Source organism: Bombina bombina, chromosome 2 (assembly GCF_027579735.1).
Source record: "Bombina bombina isolate aBomBom1 chromosome 2, aBomBom1.pri, whole genome shotgun sequence".
In the NCBI taxonomy this organism is placed as follows: Eukaryota; Metazoa; Chordata; class Amphibia; order Anura; family Bombinatoridae; genus Bombina; species Bombina bombina.
Window position 1 is genome coordinate 531,990,609 of NC_069500.1, and position 24,097 is coordinate 532,014,705.

At 36.8% G+C, this 24,097-nt stretch overlaps 1 protein-coding gene across 1 annotated transcript in view; it reads left to right on the plus strand.

Moving 5' to 3' along the window:
• TSSK4 (testis specific serine kinase 4) overlaps nt 1–23,805 on the plus strand; it is a 24,992-nt gene extending 1,187 nt beyond the window's left edge. The window contains exons 2-4 of the mRNA XM_053702367.1: nt 17,474–17,706; nt 18,999–19,213; nt 23,463–23,805. Of these exons, the coding sequence (XP_053558342.1) occupies nt 17,479–17,706; nt 18,999–19,213; nt 23,463–23,805 (786 nt within the window). The 5' untranslated portion in view covers nt 17,474–17,478. The remainder of the gene's footprint in view (nt 1–17,473; nt 17,707–18,998; nt 19,214–23,462) is intronic.
• The last annotated feature ends 292 nt before the right edge of the window (nt 23,806–24,097 follow it).

Sequence of the window (24,097 nt, forward strand, 5' to 3'; positions counted from 1 at the left end):
AATACATCCTGAACACGTCAGCGTATCAGTCCTAAAGGGACCTAAAAGAGGGCGGAGATAATGTACGTCATTACTCACAGGACGGCCACATTTACGAAGGGCTAAGTCCCTGTAGTGTAAATATACTAGAGCGTTTTTTAGTACGTACAAATGTCTCTTCCTGTAACGTTTATTATAAGAGTACGCAATATATTAGACTATTGTATGGATATATATTATTTCATTGTCAAGTTAGTATTTTATTAAAATACATAAATTAATACGTAGTGCGTCTTCTCAAATTTTTATAATTTAGGTCAGTAGCCTAAAGAAAGCGGATTTGGTAATGTCCCCTAAATGTTAGCTATTATATGCACCCAGGAGCGCTGTGCACACAGTTCGTTAATATTAAAGTATTATAAACAAGTACAAGTGTAGATAGCCCAACTACAGATGAGGGTTAACAACAAGGTCAATTATCACCTATAGGAGGGTTTGGTTGCTACCAATCTGTTTTACAGACATGGCTGGTAAATATTAAGTTTAGGTGATTGTAGCTAATATTTAATAAATACATCTATAAAAGCCCTGCAGCATCAACTTATAATAAGTTATAAATCAATATTATCCTTCCTGGTAAAATATTTTATAAATAAATAAATGAGAAGGTTTTAGGATGTGTTTATGTTTTTGGTTGATAACTATGGACATAATTTGTTTTCTTACAGAGATGGTAACTTTAAAGGGACAATGAATAATTTTTTTCTTTCACGATTCAGACAGAGAATACAATTTTAAGCAACTTTCTAATTTACTTCTATTATTTAATTTGCTTCCTTCTCTTGTTATCCTTTGCTGAAAGCTTTATCTATGAAAGCTCAGGAACAGCAGAGAACCTAGGTTCTAGCTGTTGATTGGTAGCTGCATAATATATATCGGTTGTGATTGGCTCACCCACGAGTTCAGTTAGAAACTATTAGTGCATGAAATGTGGGTTTCATGTCCCTTTAAGGACCTTATATTCAAAAGCTCTCCACTCAGGCAGGATTATCTAAGATATCTTGTCAGAATGGAGAGGTCACTATAAAAATGTTAGAAACTCACATTTTAATTTGAAAGATATTTATCTCACTATGCAGGGTTCTTGATGTGAAGGAAGTACACCTACATTACAATATAAGGTCTAAATAAAAATCCTAAAGACTTTGCTTGATTTTTCTCCATTCCAGTATGTTTTTCAATATCAGATTCTAAGTAAGATACAGATCAACCCCAACTGGAGGAGGAGCGCAGCATTGTTGATAGTGAAGGAATACTTTTGCTAGGTACAAAAAGAAAAATGTATATTAAATTATACTATAATATTATACTATATTATATTAAAAGTAAAGGAAGGTATAAACCCTAAATCATTTTAATGTACTCTCAATGTGAAATTTTTACACATTTTACTGAGATCAAAAGGGTACCTGGACAGAATATTACAGATATCGCATAGTTGCCAACAGTCCCTGGATTTTGTTGTATGTCTCTGGATTTTTTTTTGTCCCTGCAAATGTAGATAATTTATTATTTGCATCTTTGCATTATTTAGTCTGACAGTAATCTTCATACTTTAGCACTCTGTACCGTCTGCAGCTTCTGATTTTAGCATGAGCTCATACATATACTACACACAGTGTAAAAATATGAAAATTGCAGTTAGACTAAATAATACAAAAATCCATTTGCCCCCAACAGCTCATTCAGTCCGATGCAGTGCATAATCACACAGTAAGACCAGCTGCACTGAGTGTTTGCTGGGTCTCTCCTCCTGTTTATAGTAATTCGACACATTGTAGCCTAGCTCCTTAGGAAGCATTGCTGCTGGCTATTAGGACAGTGGATCTAATGCAGTTTTGTGTCATTTCAGTCCTGTGTGTCTTTAAAGGACCACTAAATACAGTAGAATTGCATAATTAACAAGTGCATAATGAAAAGATAATGAAATAACACTCTGAATTTCAAATAAGCAGTGGATTTTTTTTCTGACAAATGTATTTTTTTCTCCCATTTGCCGGCCCCCTGTATCATGTGACAGCCATTAGCAAATCATATACTAGTATCCATATACCCTGTGAACTCAGTAGGAGCTGTAGGAAATGTTGAAAAACACCACTGCGATAGAATACTAAAGACACGTGCACACTCCTGAGCTCTTATGAGCCTAACTAGTTTTACTCTGCAATAGTACAAGAATGTTTCAATTTTATGGTCTTTTGGAAGAGTTGATGACTGTTAATAGCAAAAGTTTTGCAAATATATTTGCACATCTATTATTTGTTTAATTTAGACTCACTAATACATTTTTATTAGTGATGCAGAATGTTTTCTGTTTAGTGGAACAAATTCTAAAGTAAATTAAATATTTTTATTCATTAACATATTTAAAAGTCTGTTTTTGCATATTGCTTTTACTTCATGTGACATCTCTTCCTGGCCCTGATATTCAAAACATTGGCCAACGAGAAACTGCCTTATGGCCTTGTCGTCCTTGCAGTTCGTCTGTCTGTTGAGATTTTCAAAGAAAAGGGGCATGGCCGAGCAGTGTCGGCAAGCGGCAATGTCTCTCAATGAGAATATGACATCACCACCCGCATCTCTGCTTGTCAACATTTTGCTGCAGCCAGGGAGGAGCCCTATTTGAAGTGGGCCTACACGGCGCAGACTTTGAGCTCACTGAAACTAAAAATAGTTTCCATGTAGGCAAACTACAGATATTTCCTTAGATTAAAATGTGTATTCAGGTGCGCTAGGACAATAGATATCAAACACCCCCTTTATTAGACAATATCCCCAATTATTGTCTCAAGAGCTAGATATAGGAAAAAAGGTTAATTAAAGGGAGGCGCTGGAAGCCAAAGATATCAACACTAAAAGTATTTAATAATATCAATATTGGATTAAAACATACAAATAACTATGGATATTATAAAAGGGACGTCTCCCTAGGGTTAATGTAAAATACACATTGACAGATTGTTATCTGCTAAATTGGTACATATATCATGTACACAAAAATATATATGAAAAATAAAATAAAACCAAGGATATACAACTCTAAAAACAAAACATCCTATAATAAAAGACAAAAAATTGTTATGAAATCCCAAATAAGCGTTGCTACTAATAGTGACTGAGAATTGCCACAAAAAATCTCTCTTCACAATAAACAATGTTGTTATTGCTATCGGCTTTTCTCACTCAGAGAAGAAAGTTAGTCTCTTATAGATGATACTGTTTCCGTGGAACTGAATTTTTTACCACCAAGCTGTCAATACCAAATGAATGTTTATGTGGAGGATTAAACGTACACCTCTTATCCTTCAAATAATAACTTTTTCGTTGGTACAAATTATCACTTTCTTGTATAAGTAGTTATATGTTCTTTATATGTGTATGGTACGTTACCCAAAACCTTCTTAATGGGACGGAGTTATCCCCCTCGCTCGGTATTTCTCCTCAAGCGGGTCCGACTGGAGATTTTCGGCGTCTGACGTCACCAAAAGAATTTCCGGTTAGGAAAACAGGCCGGTTCCTGCACTGTTTCCGACCACTGTAGTAAAGGTCCTTACAGATGAGCCCTGCACTTAGTGCTGTGCACGCAGGGAAGGGTGGGCAATGTGGTAGGTGTCCAAAACTTCTTACTACCACAAATCCCAAGGATGTAATAAATCAATCATACATCAAAGTTCCAATATATTTCATAACCCGGGTTATATGTTAGAAATTTGATGAAAAGTGGAAAACTTGATACAAAGAGTGCCAAAATAACACTGCCAACACAACAACGCGTTTCACCCTCCTATGGGCTTTTTCAAGATAGTGGTGGCAAGTGTAAGTGTCCCTATTTAAAGGGTTATCCTTCATTCTGATTGGAAATGGCCTTGACAGCTTCTCTTAAGGTGGTATTGCAATCTCAGCTCCTTCAATATCTTTTAAGGAGGTACAACTAGATATATACATATCATTGTCCAAGTTGGGATGTAGTTTAAAAATATGTCAAAAACTCCAAGAAAATACATAATATTAGTATTTCAATAGTATTACAAAACATATAGAAATAATCAATCCAGTTTTTACGGAAGTGTGTATTGCATTTACCATAGTACCTTGGTTACAACCATCCTACTAATTAAATATAAACAAATTTAGTGGCAAATACCCTACCCTAAATAAGTAGGAAATCATATGAAAATAAGTGCTAGAAAATTAAATATTACAAATAAAGTGCTAAAGTTAAAGTGCATAGTGGATTTACTCTTACTTAATATACCTTATTTAAACAGAATTACATTATTAATTTTTAAAAACTGATATATTTTATTCAAATAAAAAAGGGGAGAGGTCCAGTTCAGAATTTAACCCTTTCGGATATAAGGTGTTATACTTATAGATGTACTCCGCTTCTTTTATAAGAAGGGATTTCTCAATATTGCCACCTCTCCAATGATTTTTAATCTTGTGGATGCCCCAGTATTTTAAATCCCTAGTATTCCCCGGTGACATTCTTTAAAGTGCTTATATAAGTGTGTATCTTCTTTTTTCTTTTTCTATACATAAAAGGTGTTCTCTTACTCTGTCCCGGAGCCTCCTTTTAGTTTCTCCGAAATAGAATAAGTTGCAAGTACATTTTAATACATAAATAATATTCTTGTGAGTGCATCTAATTATCCCTTTATTGTGATCTCCTCATCCATTTTGTTAATTTTCAGACTCTTTATTTTAGAACTATGTGTGCATGCTTTACACGTATAACATGGAAAAAAACCTGCTACACTCCTTCCTTCCAAATCTAGTTGTTTCGTATTTGCTGTCTTTTGGCGTAGTTCACTAGGGGCCAAAGTTGTTTTGAAATTCTTTGCTCTCTTGAAAATGAAAGTGGGCTTATCAGCCAAATGATCACCTATAATATTATCCTCTTTTAACAAGTGCCAGTTCCTATTAATAATTTTTTAATCAGATGATGGTCTGCATTATAATCAGTTACAAAAGGGACTGCAATTTTATCTTCTTTGACGCTTTCTTTCGTCTTATAACTCAAAAGATTATCCCTATTTGTCATTTTTGCTTTTTCAATTGCCTGTGTAATGTTCGTCTCATTATAACCTCTTATAGTAAATTTTTCTGCCAAAGTTATTACCTGCCGTTCAAAATCTTCAATCTGAGAACAATTTTTTCTTATGCGCAAGCTCTGACTATATGGTATATTTTCTTTCCATAACTTCAGATGGCAGCTATCCGCATGTACCAGATTATTGCTGTCTACCTTTTTGAAATGAGTTTGTGTCTCCAACTTCTCATTAACTACCATAATCTCTAAGTCCAGGAACACCACTTTCTCTTTACTGTGATGACATACAAATTTGAGACCATTGTCATTGATATTCATTTCCTCAAACAATTTGACTAACTCTTGCTCAGGTCCCTTCCATATCACTAGCAGGTTGTCTATATAACGCTTATAGAGTACGAGGCTTGCACCGAGGTCTCTCCCATTGAAGAAACTTTCTTCCCATACACCCATAAAAAGGTTTGCATAACTCGGTGCAAACCTCGTACCCATAGCGGTCCCTTCTATTTGAAGGAAGAATTTGTTGTCAAAAGAGAAATAGTTATGCTCTAAAATGTACTTAATATTATTCAAAATAAACTTTCTCTGCTCTTCCTTCATATTGGGATCCTTTTCTAAATAGTGTCTAACAGCGTTTATACCTTGTTCCTGCTTGATTACAGTATATAATGACGACACGTCACAAGTCGCCAATATCATGTCACTACTCCATTCTATCAAATTAAGGGAATTCAAAACTTGAGTAGAGTCTTTGAGATATGAGTCTAACCTGGATACATATGGCTGCAGAAATGTATGAATATATTGGGACAAATTGGCCGTGATAGAATTAATCCCAGAGATTATTGGTCTCCCGGGCGGATTTACAAGACACTTGTGAACCTTGGGTAAAAAATAGAAAATGGGGATCCCAGGATGATCAGATGTTAGATATATAAATTCTTTCTCATTCAAAATTCCCTTTTTATTCCCTTCTGTTAAGATTTTATCTAGAATTATTTTAAATCTTTTTGTTGGGTCACCGGTTAGTGTTTTATATGTCTTCTTGTCATTGAGGAGTCTGTAAGCCTCTGTCATATATTTTGCAGTGTCCATCACCACTATCCCTCCACCCTTGTCCACTGGCTTTATAGTAATTTGGTTGTTGGTTTGTAGCTCACTAAGAGTTTCTCTTTCTTTTTTTACTAATGTTCTATTTTCTTAATTTAGGGAGATTACATTTTCTTATATCATTTGTAACTATTTTTTCAAAAGTTTCCAAAAAATTACCTTTGGCATAGGTGGGGTTAAATTTTGATTTTGATTTCAAACTCGTATGTTGAAATTGATCTATTTTCTCATAGTTAGATGTCACCTGCTTCTCCAGAGGAGTTTTCATCAAAAATCTCTTAAGGGTTAAATTTCTGACAATTTTTTTTATATGAATGCGGGTGTTAAACTTATTCTTCCTCACCGTGGGGGCATATGATAATCCTAGACTTAAAAGTTTTTCTTGTTCACTGTTTAGTTTAACTTGGCTCAGATTGAAAATACCCTTATTTCCATTCTCAACTATCTTAACCTTTTGGCTACATTTATATGTTCCTCCTCCTCTCTTTCCTCGGGCCCTCTTTTTCTTCTTTGAGATTGTTCTAGATTGAATCTTAAGGTATCTTTTGATGTGCCCTCTCTTATATTAAAATGTACTTGCAACTTATTCTATTTCAGAGAAACTAAAAGGAGTCTCCGGGACAGAATAAGAGAACACCTTTTATGTATAGAAAAAGAAAAAGAAGATACACACTTATATAAGCACTTTAAAGAATGTCACCAGGGTAATACTAGGGATTTAAAATACTGGGGCATCCACAAGATTAAAAATCATTGGAGAGGTGGCAATATTGAGAAATCCCTTCTTATAAAAGAAGTGGAGTACATCTATAAGTATGACACCTTATATCCGAAAGGGTTAAATTCTGAACTGGACCTCTCCCCTTTTTTATTTGAGTAAAATATATCAGTTTTTAAAAATTAAGTAATAATGTAATTCTGTTTAAATAAGGTATATTAAGTAAGAGTAAATCCACTATGCACTTTAACTTTAGCACTTTATTTGTAATATTTAATTTTCTAGCACTTATTTTCATATGATTTCATACTTATTTAGGGTAGGGGATTTGCCACTAAATTTGTTTATATTTAATTAGTAGGATGGTTGTAACCAAGGTACTATGGTAAATGCAATACACACTTCCGTAAAAACTGGATTGATTATTTCTATATGTTTTGTAATACTATTGAAATACTAATATTATGTATTTTCTTGGAGTTTTTGACATATTTTTAAACTACATCCCAACTTGGACAATGATATGTATATATCTAGTTGTACCTCCTTAAAAGATATTGAAGGAGCTGAGATTGCAATACCACCTTAAGAGAAGCTGTCAATTAAGGCCATTTCCAATCAGAATGAAGGATAACCCTTTAAATAGGGACACTTACACTTGCCACCACTATCTTGAAAAAGCCCATAGGAGGGCGAAACGCGTCGTTGTGTTGGCAGTGTTATTTTGGCACTCTTTGTATCAAGTTTTCCACTTTTCATCAAATTTCTACCATATAACCCGGGTTATGAAATATATTGGAACTTTGATGTATGATTGATTTATTACATCCTTGGGATTTGTGGTAGTAAGAAGTTTTGGACACCTACCACAACACCTACCACATTGCCCATCCTTCCCTGCGTGCACAGCACGAAGTGCAGGGCTCATCTGTAAGGACCTTTACTACAGCGGACGGAAACAGCGCAGGAACCGGCCTGTTTTCCTAACCGGAACTTCTTTTGGTGACGTCAGACGCCGAAAATCTCCAGTCGGACCCGCTCGAGGAGAAATACCGAGCGAGGGGGATAACTCCGTCCCATTAAGAAGGTTTTGGGTAACGTACCATACACATATAAAGAACATATAACTACTTATACAAGAAAGTGATAATTTGTACCAACGAAAAAGTTATTATTTGAAGGATAAGAGGTGTACGTTTAATCCTCCACATAAACATTGATTTGGTATTGACAGCTTGGTGGTAAAAAATTCAGTTCCACGGAAACAGTATCATCTATAAGAGACTAACTTTCTTCTCTGAGTGAGAAAAGCAGATAGCAATAACAACATTGTTTATTGTGAAGAGAGATTTTTTGTGGCAATTCTCAGTCACTATTAGTAGCAACGCTTATTTGGGATTTCATAACAGTTTTTTGTCTTTTATTATAGGATGTTTTGTTTTTAGAGTTGTATATCCTTGGTTTTATTTTATTTTTCATATATATTTTTGTGTATATGATATATGTACCAATTTAGCAGATAACAATCTGTCAATGTGTATTTTACATTAACCCTAGGGAGACGTCCCTTTTATAATATCCATAGTTATTTGTACGTTTTAATCCAATATTGATATTATTAAATACTTTTAGTGTTGATATCTTTGGCTTCCAGCGCCTCCCTTTAATTAACCTTTTTTACAGATATTTCCTACGGGTCCTAAGTTTTACTACACCTACTCTAACTACCTCAGGCGATGTAGTGAGGCAAACATGGCCGCTACTTTCCTTGTAACCTGCACTTCACAGATTTGAACATATCGATCTGGTGTCAATGTGTCCGAATCAAAGTGCAGCCTACTCCCACTAGCATATCCCTCTAACTTCCCCTGAACGCATATACCTTCGTCACATCTAACCTACACTCCCCCTGCACCACCTCGCTACCTCCCACCAATTGCCTACACCTACTTCAGAGCTAACCTACACGCCCCAGCTACCTCCCACATACTGCCTACTGTCAGAAAAATACCTCACTATAATAAACTATACTAAATAGTAAACCTCCCCATTATAACTATAGGAGCAATGTTTCTAAAATTATAATCAATGTTTAAATGGTGTGTCACAGAGATGCACTAAAATGCCGGTGGCCAACCGCTGTAGAGCAGGCGAAAACTCCTGGAACTCAGCATGGAATTGAGCCTTGGTCCAGCGCATCTTAAACGGGGTACCGATCAAGCAGGGTGCAGGAGATCAAGTCACCCTTTTAGTATGTTGCCGGCAATTTGCTGAGGCACCTAGAGATACCACTTGCTGGGGGTGCTATCTTCTGGGAGGAATAGGGGACTGGAATTGAAGTGTCACCTAACCCCCCTTCCAAACTAAACCCCCTAAATTACATGGGGGAAAAAATTAAGTTACAATAAAATAAAAATCTAAGATACAGAAAATAAAAAAACCACCATTATACCTAACACTAATCTACATGCCCCATAAAATAAAAAACCCAAAACAAAAAACCCTAATACTAAACTAAATTACTATAGCCCTTAAAAGGGCCTTTTGTATGGCATTGCCCTAAAGATAAATAAGCTATTTTACAATTAAAACCAAATACAAAACCCCCTTCTAAAATAGTTAAAAATGAAAAAAATAAACACCTCAAAAAAGCCCTAAATAACCCCAAAGGTTATACTCACCAATTGAAAATTCAGCTCCTCTTGATCCGACATTGTACCCTCCTCATCCCGACTCTTAGTGCCGGGGGCCTATCTTCACGACGGCAGAGACATATTTCAGCAGCCTCTATCACCGCCTCCGCTCCGAAATCTTCATCTACGTTGGGGCCCTCTTCATCCTGGCACCAGAGAGCAATCTTTGCGGCGGTGCAGGCAGATTTTGGCAACCTCTTCCTCCGCCTTTGCTCAACAATCTTCATCTACATCTGGGCCCTCTTCATACTGAGGCTAGGGGCCCATTTCCGCGGTTGTGGAGGCAGACTAAGGCTGCCTCTTCCGTTGTTTCTGCTCCGCAATCTTCATGTACGTTGGGTCCCTCTTCATCCTGGCTTCATGTTGGTGGAGGCTGACTTTGGTGGCCTCTTCCACCACCTCTGCTCCACAATCTTTTTCTAAATAGGACCCCCTTCATCCTGGGGTAGGGGCCCATGTTCGCAGAGGCGGACTTCGACGGCCTCTTCCGCAGCCTCCGCTCCGCACCTTCTTTTCTTCGACTCTCTTCTTCCAGCCCTGCTCTTCATGTGGTTGCTGCTGCACACTGAATATAGGGGTACCACTTCATCTCTATTGGCTATTTTTTCAATCAGTCAATCCCTATTAGCTGATTTTAATCAGCCAATAGCATGAAATTATTCATTTTAAATTCTAATTATCCTTTTCTAGTGGATTCAATTTAAAATGAAATACTTTATTGCTATTGGCTGATTTAAAAACAGCCAATAGGTGTGAAGCGGTACCCCTATATAAAAAAAAATTCAGTGTGTGGCAGAAGAGAGCAGGGATCATGAAAGAGAGAAGAAGAAAATAAAGATAAGGAGTGGAGGTGGCTGAAAGGGCTGATGAAGTCCGCTGCTGGGATGATGGGCCCCCAGCACCAGGATGAAGAGGACTGGATTTTCCTTTGATGAGTACAACCTTCGGGGTTAGTTAGGGCTTTTTTTGGGGTGTTTTTTTATTTTTTAGAACAGGCTTTTTATTTTTATTTTTTTAGGATAGGTTTTATTAGGTAGATTTTATTATTTTGGGGGATGATGGTTACTTGTATTGTAAAGGGGGGACTTGTAATTGTTTTCAATTGTAAAAGAGCTGAATTATCTTTAGGGCAATGCCCTACAAAGGGCTCTTTTAATGGCTATTGCAATTTATTTTTGTGTTAGGGTGTAGGTGTTTTTTTAATTTTACTGGACATGTAGATTAGTGTTAGGTATAATGGTGGGTTTTTTATTTTAGATACTGTTTTTATTTTTCGGTAACTTAGACTTTTTTATTTTATTGTAACGTTTTGTAATTTAGGGGGTTTAGGTGTTAGGTAGAGTAGGGTTAGATTGCGTTGGAGGTTGTGACGGTTTAGGGTTAATATTTAATTTTTAAGTAAGGGGGTTTAGTTTAAAGGGGGGTTAGTTTGCTTAGGGTTAGTTTGCATTGGGGTGGTTTAGGGTTAATAATGTAGGGTACTTGTGGTGGGCTAGTGGCGGTTTTGGGTTTAATAGGATAGGTACTTGCAGTGGGTATGTGGTAGTATAGGGGTTAATAGGATAGGTACTTGCGCTGGGTATGTGGCGGTATAGGGGTTAATAGGATAGTACTTGCGGTGGGCTAGTGGCAGTATAGGGTTTAATAGGATAGGTACTTGCTGTGGGTAAAAAACAAATATAATTGAGAACGAATCTCAAATAAACTGGCTGCGCCAATTGTGAACTTATGAAAATATCAATAAAATAACATGCTTACAAACAATGCACAAATATCAAAATATAAGCATATTCATATATGCACTAAAAAAAAAAAAATTCAAGTGAAAAAAGTTAATCAGTAGACTCTCTTCTTAAAACGACAAATGTTTTCCCCCCCAACAGGTGGGCAGAGTGATCTATAGAGACAAGATAAAAGAGGGCGCTCCAATGGTGAAGTATGTCACAAACGTCCAAAAAAAGAAGCAAGTATGTGCAATATACTCACAAACACGATGCACTCAGCAGTGCAAATGGAGCAGGCTGAGCTATCAGAGCCATCCAGCTGACTCACAATCCAGCTACAGCATACACTGTGGGAGCCGCCGTCCAAGAGGAGATAATGGATAGCACCGCTGAGGTTTCTGAAGCTGATATACTCGATCAGAAAGAGGAACCAATATTTCACCCTTAGGGGAATCAATTGCTCACGATTAAAAAGTTAAAATCCAGTTTATTTACAACACGTTTCTCAGTACATGACTGTTTCATCTGGTGATAACAAACATATATAAAACGTGAGCTTAAATACCTGACATCCTTGGCGTGTTTCCCAAATGACTGCGCATGTCCGCAAGGTGTGTCTCTATTAGGGGCTATAATGGGATAGAAATGCAACGTAAATTATTGGACCGCATCATAAGATTGATGTGTTAACTCACCAATAGTAATGACTATTCAAAATAGCCCAGTGCATCCCATGCGACACTATGGACCATTAGTCCAGTTTGACACAATTCATTCTAAATTATCAAATCGACTACTTAGTGTCAAAGAGTAACACTATAGGACTTGCAGTGGGTATGTGGCAGTTTAGATATTTATTAGTTAAGTGTTAAAGGGACACTGTATGAAAAAATGCATCAAAATAAAAACATTTTCAATGCCCATCATGTTACAAATACTTACAGTTTTTAAAAAAAGATTGACAAATGTTTCAAGTTTTCCAAACCCACTTATTTGCTAGCTGTAATTGTTTTCCAATGCGGCAGACAACTCCAGTTGGAAGATGGTGACATTTGTACACAATGCGCAAGTGCAAGAAAGCTCAACGTCATCGAATACGTCACCATCTTCATGTCAGTTCTGGATGAAGTAGACCCGCTCTATAAATCGCGGATCAGAAGACTTTGTTGAGCTGTAAACGTAAGTAGCTTGTGTGCGAGCGCTTAGAGAATCTCTCTAAAATTAACGAGCAACTTAAAAAAAAAAAATATTTTAATAATACTTGGTCACAGAGAATTATATTTATAGTCCAAAGGATATAATAATTAATTATTTTATTTTTTTTTTAAAGAAAAATTGTTTATTTCTGCTTGAAACATACATAAGTCAGATAAAAAGAAAATAAAATGCAGTAGACAATGATATAGTCAGGAACAGAATTATCGCCCTCTTTCGGGGAATAGAGTCCGTTTGAGGCATGCAGAAATTAGTCCATATAAAAGTTCAATAAAATGCTGCTTATGAAGATCTGTTAAACAAACATGTAAAGTTCCCAACGGTATGGGCCATACATTTCTAGAATTTTTCTTTTCTTTTATAACAAATTAAACTAATAACAATAAACATTAAACAGTTATAGTGTCCATGTTTCTCTGTTTTTCTTCTTGTCAAAGTGTAAATGTAAATATGTATTTAGCTTCAGCTAAGCAAGTATGTCTAGTAGCTATGCATTATGTCATCTGGCGTTAATGTCTGAGTCTAGGGTGTGAGGGTCTAGGGTAGGATGTGGAGCCCACTGTCATTTTGGAATTTCTTATTTTATGCATTCATTCTTATAAAAGCGAATCACCCTAGAATTAACAAGCAATAAAAATAAACTATAAATAAACTATATATATATATATAAACTAACATTGGTGCTATATGAAAAAAAAAATGATATACAGATTATATTTGAAAACAAAATGCAGCAAATGTCAGCTAGAAAAATTAAAAGCTGATGAGAATGAGCATTATAAATAAATTTATTATTGATGATGTTGATCTTCATATAGCTACCCTAAATAACAATAAATTTAGAGATCTAAAGAGAAGACATTGAAAAATACTACAGTTTCGTTTAAACATATAATGGCTTGATAACTGATTACATAGATTCAGCTAAGCAATGTGCAAGCGTTATTCAGATGAACATATGGGCAATTTCAGCATCAGCCAGAGCAAACACGCATGAGCTGTGTGTTAGATTAAAGTGCGCAAAGCGCTGTAATCGGCTGTTAATTATATGCATTAAAAACAGCTACTATAGGTTAGCGCTTTGGACATGAACTGCCCATATTGGAGGGCTGGAATAGGTGACATCAGGATTAAATAATAAAAATTATTTTTCTGCCGTTATTCAGCTTTGTTTCAATGTGAAAATAGGTTAGTGATTGATTTATTATATGTATGTGTTGAAATGTGGGTACAATTTGGTGTACAAAAGACAAAATTCAGTAAACCTTTAATTTGCGATTGTGGGGTACTTCGGTTTATGGGTATTAGGATTAGTAATTAGGCACAGCAGATATATTTCAAGGGATCCTTTACTATACATCGCCAATATGGGCGGCAATACTGGCTATAGATAATACCAGCAGCACCACCCATATTGACGATGTATAGTAAAGGATCCCGTGAAATATAGCTGCCATGCCTAATTGTATGTTTAGTGGCAATGCCGATATGTCAGGAGCATGTAATATTTTAACAGGCTCGCTCGACATAGCGGCGGATCCTTTGGAATATTTAGCTGCCACGTAGCACTTTTGATCATCTTAGCCTCTGTGACGTCTCTTACCGTGAATGTCACTGAATATGAAAAATTACTGCAAATGATAAAATTCAAAGTTGTCAGGATTGTGCTTTCTATGGTTGGGAGATCTCTGCATTTGCAGTACTATTCTGTCTATGAAACTTTACCTCTAATTAAAATGGTATACATAAATATTAACCCTCTACTATACAGGGAGTGCAGAATTATTAGGCAAATTAGTATTTTGACCACATCATCCTCTTTATGCATGTTGTCTTACTCCAAGCTGTATAGGCTCGAAAGCCTACTACCAATTAAGCATATTAGGTGATGTGCATCTCTGTAATGAGAAGGGGTGTGGTCTAATGACATCAACACCCTATATCAGGTGTGCATAATTATTAGGCAACTTCCTTTCCTTTGGCAAAATGGGTCAAAAGAAGGACTTGACAGGCTCAGAAAAGTCAAAAATAGTGAGATATCTTGCAGAGGGATGCAGCACTCTTAAAATTGCAAAGCTTCTGAAGCGTGATCATCGAACAATTAAGCGTTTCTTTCAAAATAGTCAACAGGGTCGCAAGAAGCGTGTGGAAAAACCAAGGCGCAAAATAACTGCCCATGAACTGAGAAAAGTCAAGCGTGCAGCTGCCAAGATGCCACTTGCAGCCAGTTTGGCCATAGTTCAGAGCTGCAACATCACTGGAGTGCCCAAAAGCACAAGGTGTGCAATACTCAGAGACATGGCCAAGGTAAGAAAGGCTGAAAGACGACCACCACTGAACAAGACACACAAGCTGAAACGTCAAGACTCTGCCAAGAAATATCTCAAGCCTGATTTTTCTAAGGTTTTATGGACTGATGAAATGAGAGTGAGTCTTGATGGGCCAGATGGATGGGCCCGTGGCTGGATTGTTAAAGGGCAGAGAGCTCCAGTCCGACTCAGACGCCAGCAAGGTGGAGGTGGAGTACTGGTTTGGGCTGGTATCATCAAAGATGAGCTTGTGGGGCCTTTTCGGGTTGATGATGGAGTCAAGCTCAACTCCCAGTCCTACTGCCAGTTTCTGGAAGACACCTTCTTCAAGTAGTGGTACAGGAAGAAGTCTGCATCCTTCAAGAAAAACATGATTTTCATGCAGGACAATGCTCCATCACACGCGTCCAAGTACTCCACAGCGTGGCTGGCAAGAAAGGGTATAAAATAAGAAAATCTAATGACATGGCGTCCTTGTTCACCTGATCTGAACCCCATTGAGAACCTGTGGTCCATCATCAAATGTGAGATTTACAAGGAGGGAAAACAGTACACCTCTCTGAACAGTGTCTGGGAGGCTGTGGTTGCTGCTGCACGCAATGTTGATGGTGAACAGATCAAAACACTGACAGAATCCATGGATGGCAGGCTTTTGAGTGTCCTTGCAAAGGAAGGTGGCTATATTGGTCACTGATTTGTTTTTGTTTTGTTTTTGAATGTCAGAAATGTATATTTGTGAATGTTGAGATGTTATATTGGTTTCACTGGTAAAAATAAATAATTGAAATGGGTATATATTTGTTTTTTGTTAAGTTGCCTAATAATTATGCACAGTAATAGTCACCTGCACACACAGATATCCCCCTAAAATAGCTATAATTAAAAACAAACTAAAAACTACTTCCAAAACTATTCAGCTTTGATATTAATGAGTTTTTTGGGTTCATTGAGAACATGGTTGTTGTTCAATAATAAAATTAATCCTCAAAAATACAACTTGCCTATTAATTCTGCGCTCCCTGTATATATAGTGTATTATTTAAATATAATTAACTCCTACTGGAATATTGTTATTATTATTGAGTAGGTTCACATATTATTTGTCTGCCTAATTTTAATGCTGTGTTGTAGCAATAACCATATGCCCAGAATGTCTAATCTGTACTATTACCATCAAATGAGTGTGTTTTGATTGCAGAACTGAGTGGGCGAAACAGTTGAACAGTAGGTCGTCAATACTCCGGTAACCTGCTTGCTTGCTTGCTCTTCTGCAATTGTTTTTTTAAAATGTTGGCAACTATGATATAGTTGGCTAAGATCATTAGCCATTATAATTACATGTACAAAATATACAGTACAATGAATTCTTTATTAAATATGATACATCACAAATACTAAACATAAGTTAAAAAATGTTAATTTCCATTCACAATAAGGATTTTTTTCTCCAAGCATAAAGTTTAATGAAAGGATTTCAGTCAGTCTCCAGGGTTTCAATAGACCATTCCTCAAGCTGATCTGTAAGAATTTGGATTACGTTTGAGAACTCCATCCAGTATGGTGACCTGTCTAATGGTAATCCATATTAATTCTAATTGGCAGGTAGGTACTTTCTACTTATTATCACTGGCTGAGAGGTACTTATTGTACTTAACAGCTAGTGAGCATTAGTAGCAAGTACCATCAGCTTAAGTAGGAAGTATGCAACTAATAAGTTCAGGTTAGACAAATAAATGTTTAAAGGAATACGAAACCAAAAATATTTATTTCACGATTTAGATAGAGCATGCAATTTTAAAAAACTTTCTAATTAACTTCATTATCATTTTTTCTTTGTTATCTTGGTATCTTTTGTTGATAAGCAGGGACTTATCTGGCCCATTTCTGGAGCACTATATGGCAGCAGTTTTGGAAGAATGTTATCCATTTGAAAGAGCACTAGATGGCAGCACTCTTTCCTGCCATGTAGTGCTCCAGATGCCTAGCTAGGTATCTCTTCAACACATATCATGGGAACAAAACAAATGATATAAAAAGTAAATCGGAATCTTTTTTAAGATGGTATTCTCTGTCTGAATCACAAAACAAAACTTTTGGGTTTCAATTCATATCCCTTTAAATATGTTTATTTCATATGATGATACAGTTGTTTTTTTAAAGGGACATGAAACCCAAAAAATTTTTTTCATGATTCAGATATTCAGATAGAGAATACAATCTGAAACAACATTCCAATTTACTTCTATTATTTAATTTGCTTAAGTCTTCAGATATCCTTTGTTGAAGAAATAGCAATGCACATGGGTGAGTCAATCACACGAGGCATCTATGTGCAGCCATTAATCAGCAGCTACTGAACCTATTTATATATGCTTTTAACAAAGAATATCAAGAGAATGAAGCAAATTAGATAATTTAAGTAAATTGTAAAGTTGATTACAATTGCATGCCCTTTCTAAATCATAAAAGAAAAAATGTTGGTTTCATGTTCCTTCAATAAAGTGTTTCTTAGCATAGGAACTGTGTTGCTGGTATTTAAGATTTCTGAAGGTTAGCAAAAAACTGTATCCTGCATATCTCTTTCTCCAATTAAGTTATGTTTACATCCCCAGACATCATGTCCTGTGTGAGTACACAGTCCAACCCAACTGGTTCCCCTTCCCAGCATCTTATCATCATGAAGAAATATGGTTACAGTCTGGGAAGCCTGATTGGTTATGGCGAGTATGGAACTGTATATGAGGTCACATTTGTGCGTAAGAAGAAACAATTGGCTATGAAAATAATATCAACACGCAAAGCACCTAGAGAATATCTGAGTAAATTCCTTCAGAGAGAAGTACAGGTAATGGAAACAGGCAGTAGAGCACACTTGAGTAGGCTATGAATTTTATTGCCCAGAATAAGGATAATGGGGTGGAATACTGTGTACATTGGGTTGCACTACATCAGTTTTTGAGGGCAGCCTGTGATACATTTAGGATATTAATTAAAGAGCACATGAGGGTTATTTAGGAACCTAAATAGGTAATTTAATGTGTTTCAGCAAAATATGTATCTTACTTTAATATAGCAAATACCAACCAGGTGTGATCCACCAACGTGTTGGGGATTGGACCAAGTTGATCACTCCCCCCTTATCACCTTAAAGGAATACTAAAGTAAAAATTAAACTTTTATGATTCATATAGAACATGCCACAGTTAACAACTTTCCAATTCACTTCCATTATCAAATGTGCACAATCTTGTTATATGCACACTGAGCATGTGCAAGAATCCACAGTATATACCAGTGATGGCGAACCTTGGCACTTCAGATTTTTCAGAACAATAATGCTCGACTGGACTTCAGAGTGCCTAAGCATCATGGGAAATGTTCTGAAACATCTGTAGTGCCAAGGTTCTTCATCACAGACTATTATGATTAGCTGATGGCTGTCACATGATGCAGGGGAAGGAAAATAGAAGTAACTTTGAAATACAAATTGAAAAAAAAGCCACCTAACAAACATACCAAAATGATCCCTTAACAAATGGGGGAGAAAATTCATAACTGAGAATATAACATGAGATAAGTCTTTGACCCATAACCCCTATCAGAAATTAATATACTATTAGGTTGAAAATCCATGACACTTAAAGGGCCATTATACACCAAACATTTCTTTGCATAAATGTTTTGTAGAGGATCCATTTATATAACCCACCTGGGAGTATTTTTGTAACAAAGTATAGTTTTGCTTATTTTTTAATAACATTGTGCAGATTTTCAGACTCCTAACCAAGCCCCTCAGTGTCAGAAGTAGACGCTCTTTTCCAGTCTACTGCTAGGTTCTGTTTGTATAATCTGTCTTTTCATATGCAGGGAAGGGGGGAGGGGGGAGTGTCTGCAAATTAGCCAATTTCCCTGGGTGTTCCTGCTAACCTAATCAACAGTGCTAAACTTGGAGCTTCTAAGAAAGTTTTAAAAATGTTTTATACTGGATTTTTAGATCAGTATCTGTGCATATTCTTCTTTATAGTAGTATCTATTACATGCAGTTATATGAAAATTGATGTATACTGTCCCTTTAAGAGATCACTGAGATTCAAAACCATGTTAGAAGTCCATTGATAAGCTTTCTTCTTTGTACAGGTAATGAAAATGTTACAGCATCAACATGTGATCACTTTACATCAAGCAATTAAGACCACAAGCTATGTGTACCTCATTCTCGAGTTAGCTGAAGGTGGAGGCATTTTGGAATATATCCATAAATATTTTCCCTGCCAGGAACCACTGTCTGGAAAATTGTTCAGTCAACTGAGTTTGGGCATGGGTTATATCCATGGTAAAGGTATTGTGCACAGGTGAGTTATTCTAAAGGCCACAATTACAAGATAAGTGGGCCTATTTATCAAAGTCAACTGAAAATACGCCGGAATTCCGCATCGTAATTGTTGTGAGATTGATACAACCTAGTTATCAAAGCCTCAAGATCAGCAAATGTTGAAATTTGTGACGTAACATACGATCCCGCGATCTCCATCAGACGCAGATCGATCCTTACGTCATTACAGATGTTTTGAATACACATTCAGCTATATTTGACACTTTTCCGACACAGCATACCTGGTTTTCAATCTGCCAACCTTGAGGCCGCGGATGCCATAGAAATCAATGGTAGTATGAAAGCACTGAAAACTTATGTTCGATGCTGCAAGAGAATGAAGCATATCCCATTGATTTCTATGGTAGAAAAAAAGTTACGTTTACACCTAACACCCTAACATAAACCCCGAGTCTAAACACCCCTAATGTGCCGTCGACACCTACATAATGTTATTAACCCCTATTCCGCTGCTCCCCGACACCGCCACCACTAAATAAACTTATTAACCCCTAAACCTTTGGCCTCCCACATCACCACCACTAACTAAACCTATTAACCCCTAAACTGCCAGCCCCCCACATGGCAAAAACATTAAATAAGCTATTAACCCCTAAACCTAACAACCCCTTAACTTTAAATTAAAATTACAACATCCCTATCTTCAAATAAATTAAAACTTACCTGTAGAATTAAAATAAACTAATTTTAAACTTTTAATTAGCCTACCCTAACTATTATACTACAATTAAATTAAACTACCAATTAAACTAAATTACATATTTAAAAAACCTAACCCTACTAAAATTATTTAAATATACAATTAAACATTCTTACAAAGTCCTAAATTACCAAATAAAAGAAAAACTAAGTTACAAAAAAACAAACACTAAATTACGAAAAATAACAAACCAAATTATCAAAAATATTATTTTTTTTTACACCTAATCTAATAGCCCTATCAAAATAAAAAAGCCCCCCCAAAATAAAAAACCCTAGCCTACAATAAACTACCAATGGCCCTTAAAAGGGCCTTTTGTGGGGCATTGCCCCAAAGATAACAGCTCTTTTACCTTGCAAAAAAATACAAACACCCCCCCAACAGTAAAACCCACCACCCAACCAACCCCCCCAAATAAAAAACTATCTAAAAAAACTAAGCTACCCATTGCTCTGAAAAGGGCATTTGTATGGGCATTGCCCTTAAAAGGGAATTTAGCTCTTTTACTGACCAGACCCTAATCTAAAAATAAAACCCACCCAAAAAAACCTTAAAAAAACCTAATACTAACCCCCGACGATCCACTTACAGTTCTTGAAGTCCCGCTTGAAGGATCCATCCAGCCGGCGAAGTCATCATCCAGGCAGCAAGAAGTCTTCATCCAGGCGGCCTCTTCTATCTTCATCCAGCCGGCGCGGAGCGGGTCCATCTCTTCATATGGTCGCCGCCATACACTGATTCTTCAATGCAAGTGACGCAATTTAAGATGGCGTCCCTTGCATTCCTATTGGCTGAAAGATTTCAATCAGCCAGTAGGAATTAGAGCTGCTAAAATCCTATTGGCTGTTCCAATCAGCCAATAGGATTGAGCTCTCATCCTATTGGCTGTTCCAATCAGCCAATAGGATGAGAGCTCAATCCTATTGGCTGATTGGAACGGCCAATAAGATTTTAGCCGCTCTAATTCCTATTGGCTGATTGAAATCTTTCAGCCAATAGGAATGCAAGGGACGCCATTTTGGATTGCGTCACTTGCATTGAAGAATCAGTGTACAGCGGCGACCGTATGAAGAGGATGCTCTGCGCTGGATGTCTTCAGGATGGATCCACTCTGCGTCGGCTGGATGAAGACTTCTTGCCGCCTGGATGATGACTTCGCCGGCTGGATGGATTCTTCAAGCGGGACTTCAAGAACTGTAAGTGGATCGTCGGGGGTTAGTGTTAGGTTTTTTTAGGTTTTTTTGGGGTGGGTTTTATTTTTAGATTAGGGTCTGGGCAGTAAAAGTGCTAAATGCCCTTTTATGGGCAATGCCCATACAAATGCCCTTTTCAGGGCAATGGGTAGCTTAGGTTTTTTTAGATAGTTTTTTTATTTGGGGGGGTTGGTTGGGTAGTGGGTTTTACTGTTGGGGGGGTGTTTGTATTTTTTTGCAAGGTAAAAGAGCTGTTATCTTTGGGGCAATGCCCCACAAAAGGCCCTTTTAAGGGCCATTGTTAGTTTATTGTAGGCTAGGGTTTTTTATTTTGGGGGGGCTTTTTTATTTTGATAGGGCTATTAGATTAGGTGTAAAAAAAAATAATATTTTTGATAATTTGGTTTGTTATTTTTCGTAATTTAGTGTTTGTTTTTTTGTAACTTAGTTTTTCTTTTATTTGGTAATTTAGGACTTTGTAAGAATGTTTAATTGTATATTTAAATAATTTTAGTAGGGTTAGGTTTTTTAAATATGTAATTTAGTTTAATTGGTAGTTTAATTTAATTGTAGTATAATAGTTAGAGTAGGTTAATTAATAGTTTAAAATTAGTTTATTTTAATTCTACAGGTAGGTTTTAATTTATTTGAAGATAGGGATGGTGTAATTATAATTTAAAGTTAAGGGGTTGTTAGGTTAAGGGGTTAATAGCTTAATTTAGTTTTTTGCGATGGGGCTGACGGTTTAGGGGTTAATAGATTTAGTTAGTGGTAGTGATGTAGGAGGCCAGAGGTTTAGGGGTTAATAAGTTTATTTAGGTTGCGGCAGTGTTGGGGAGCAGCGGGATAGGGGTTAATAACTTTATTTAGGTTGCGGTGATGTCGGGGAGTGGCGGGATAGGGGTTAAACACTTTAGTATAGTGGCGGCGTTTAGTAAAATGGTAAAAATAAAATTGGGAAAAAGCCGAATAGACGCGAGATCGATGACTGCTAGTTAACAACAGTCCGATGCTCATCGTCCTGTACTTGGTGCACGTGTTTTTGATGACTTTTTTTATAAATAAGGAGAGTGTATTGAGATCCGCGGCCGCGATGTTAGGCGAGCGTATTGATGCTGGCGAATGCAACATAGTTGACGCCTTGATAAATATCCCCCAAGGTTTTTATTTTACAAATGCTACTTTAGACACCAATGTAGAGAAACCTCTCTGTAAAATGATCTGGTAATAAGGCTTACATTGCGTTTAAATTGGCATGGATGCTGTAAAGTAATTTAAAATTTCTGTTTAATAAGCCACACAAAATGAAATTGTCAGACAAACTCGTCATTACACAATGAATTTCTAAAGAAAAACATACACGATAGCAAAACTGTCTGTTTAATTCCTTCTTAAAATTGTTATAGTAACAAGGAACCCCTTTCCTTACAGAGAGATTTTGCCGTGCAAACTTACATTGACAACACCATTATGTAGTGTTTCAACTATAATGGCCCTTTAAAGGGACACTCAAGTCAAAATTAAACTTCAAGATTCAGATACAGCATGCAATTTTAAACAACTTTCCAATTTACTTCAATTAACAAAATGTGCACAGTCTTTTTATATTTACACTTTTTTAGTCACCAACTCCTACTGAGCATGTGCAAGAACTCACTGCATATACGTATATGCATTTGTGATTGGCTGATGACTGTCACATGATACAGGGGGAGTGGAAATAGACATAACTTTGCAATTTATTTAACAAAAATCTACTATTCATTTGAAGTTCAGACTATCAGGCCCATTTATCAAGCTCCGTATGGAGCTTGAAGGGCCGTGTTTCTGGCGAGTCTTCAGACTCGCCAGAAACACAACTTATGAAGCAGCGGTCAAAAGACCGCTGCTCCATAACCCTGTCCGCCTGCTCTGAACAGGCGGACAGGAATCGCCAGACATCAACCCGATCGAATACGATCGGGTTGATTGACAGCTCCCTGCTGGCGGCCGATTGGCCGCGAGTCAGCAGGGGGCGGCGTTGCACCAGCAGCTCTTGTGAGCTGCTGGTGCAATGTTAAATGCGGAGAGCGTATTGCTCTCCGCATTTAGCGAGGTCTTGCGGACCTGATCCGCAGTGTCGGATCAGGTCCGCAAGACCTTTGATAAATGGGCCTGTAAGTGCTATTGCATTGTCTTCTTATCATGCATTTGTTGATTATGCAAATCTACTGTATTGACTGGTCCTTTAATTTAGAACTATTTACTGCAAATGTTTTTTTCTGTTTATCTCTAAATTTTCACATTTATCTCTTCCTGCCACCTTTACTCTACAGGAATCTAAAATTGGATAACCTTCTTTTGGACAAGAATGGGAATCTGAAGATCTCTGATTCTGCATTTTCCAAGGTAGCATTTGTCCCTGGAACTGGGGCTGAACTCAGTCAGACATTCTGTGGCACCTTTGCCTATGTTGCTCCTGAAATCCTACTGGGAATTCCATATTGTCCTTTTCTGTCTGACATCTGGAGTATGGGAGTCATTTTGTTTTCGTTCCTTACTGCTCAGTTACCGTTTGATGATTCCAACCTGAGAAAGTTGTTTAAGGAAATGTGTCAAAAAGTAACATTCCCAAGCAGCATTTCCATTTCACAGGAGAGCAAGGTAATGTACTCTTAGCGCTGTTGTAGTCTGTCATCTTCTGGACAGCCACACCCATTGAATTCTCTGACACATTTGCAGTTTCATGTTAAACAGACACCTATTCATGATAGATACATTAGACATATCTGTATAACTATATTGCAAAAAAAAAAATCTGCATACAAAATAAATATTTTAACCTGTCTTTTTCTTAGTTAAATTAGGGGGTTAAATAAACAATGGACATTAGCTACACATGACAGATCATGTTACATTAAAATCTCAAAGTGTATTAAGTCCCATTAATATTATGTGACACTTTTATGTA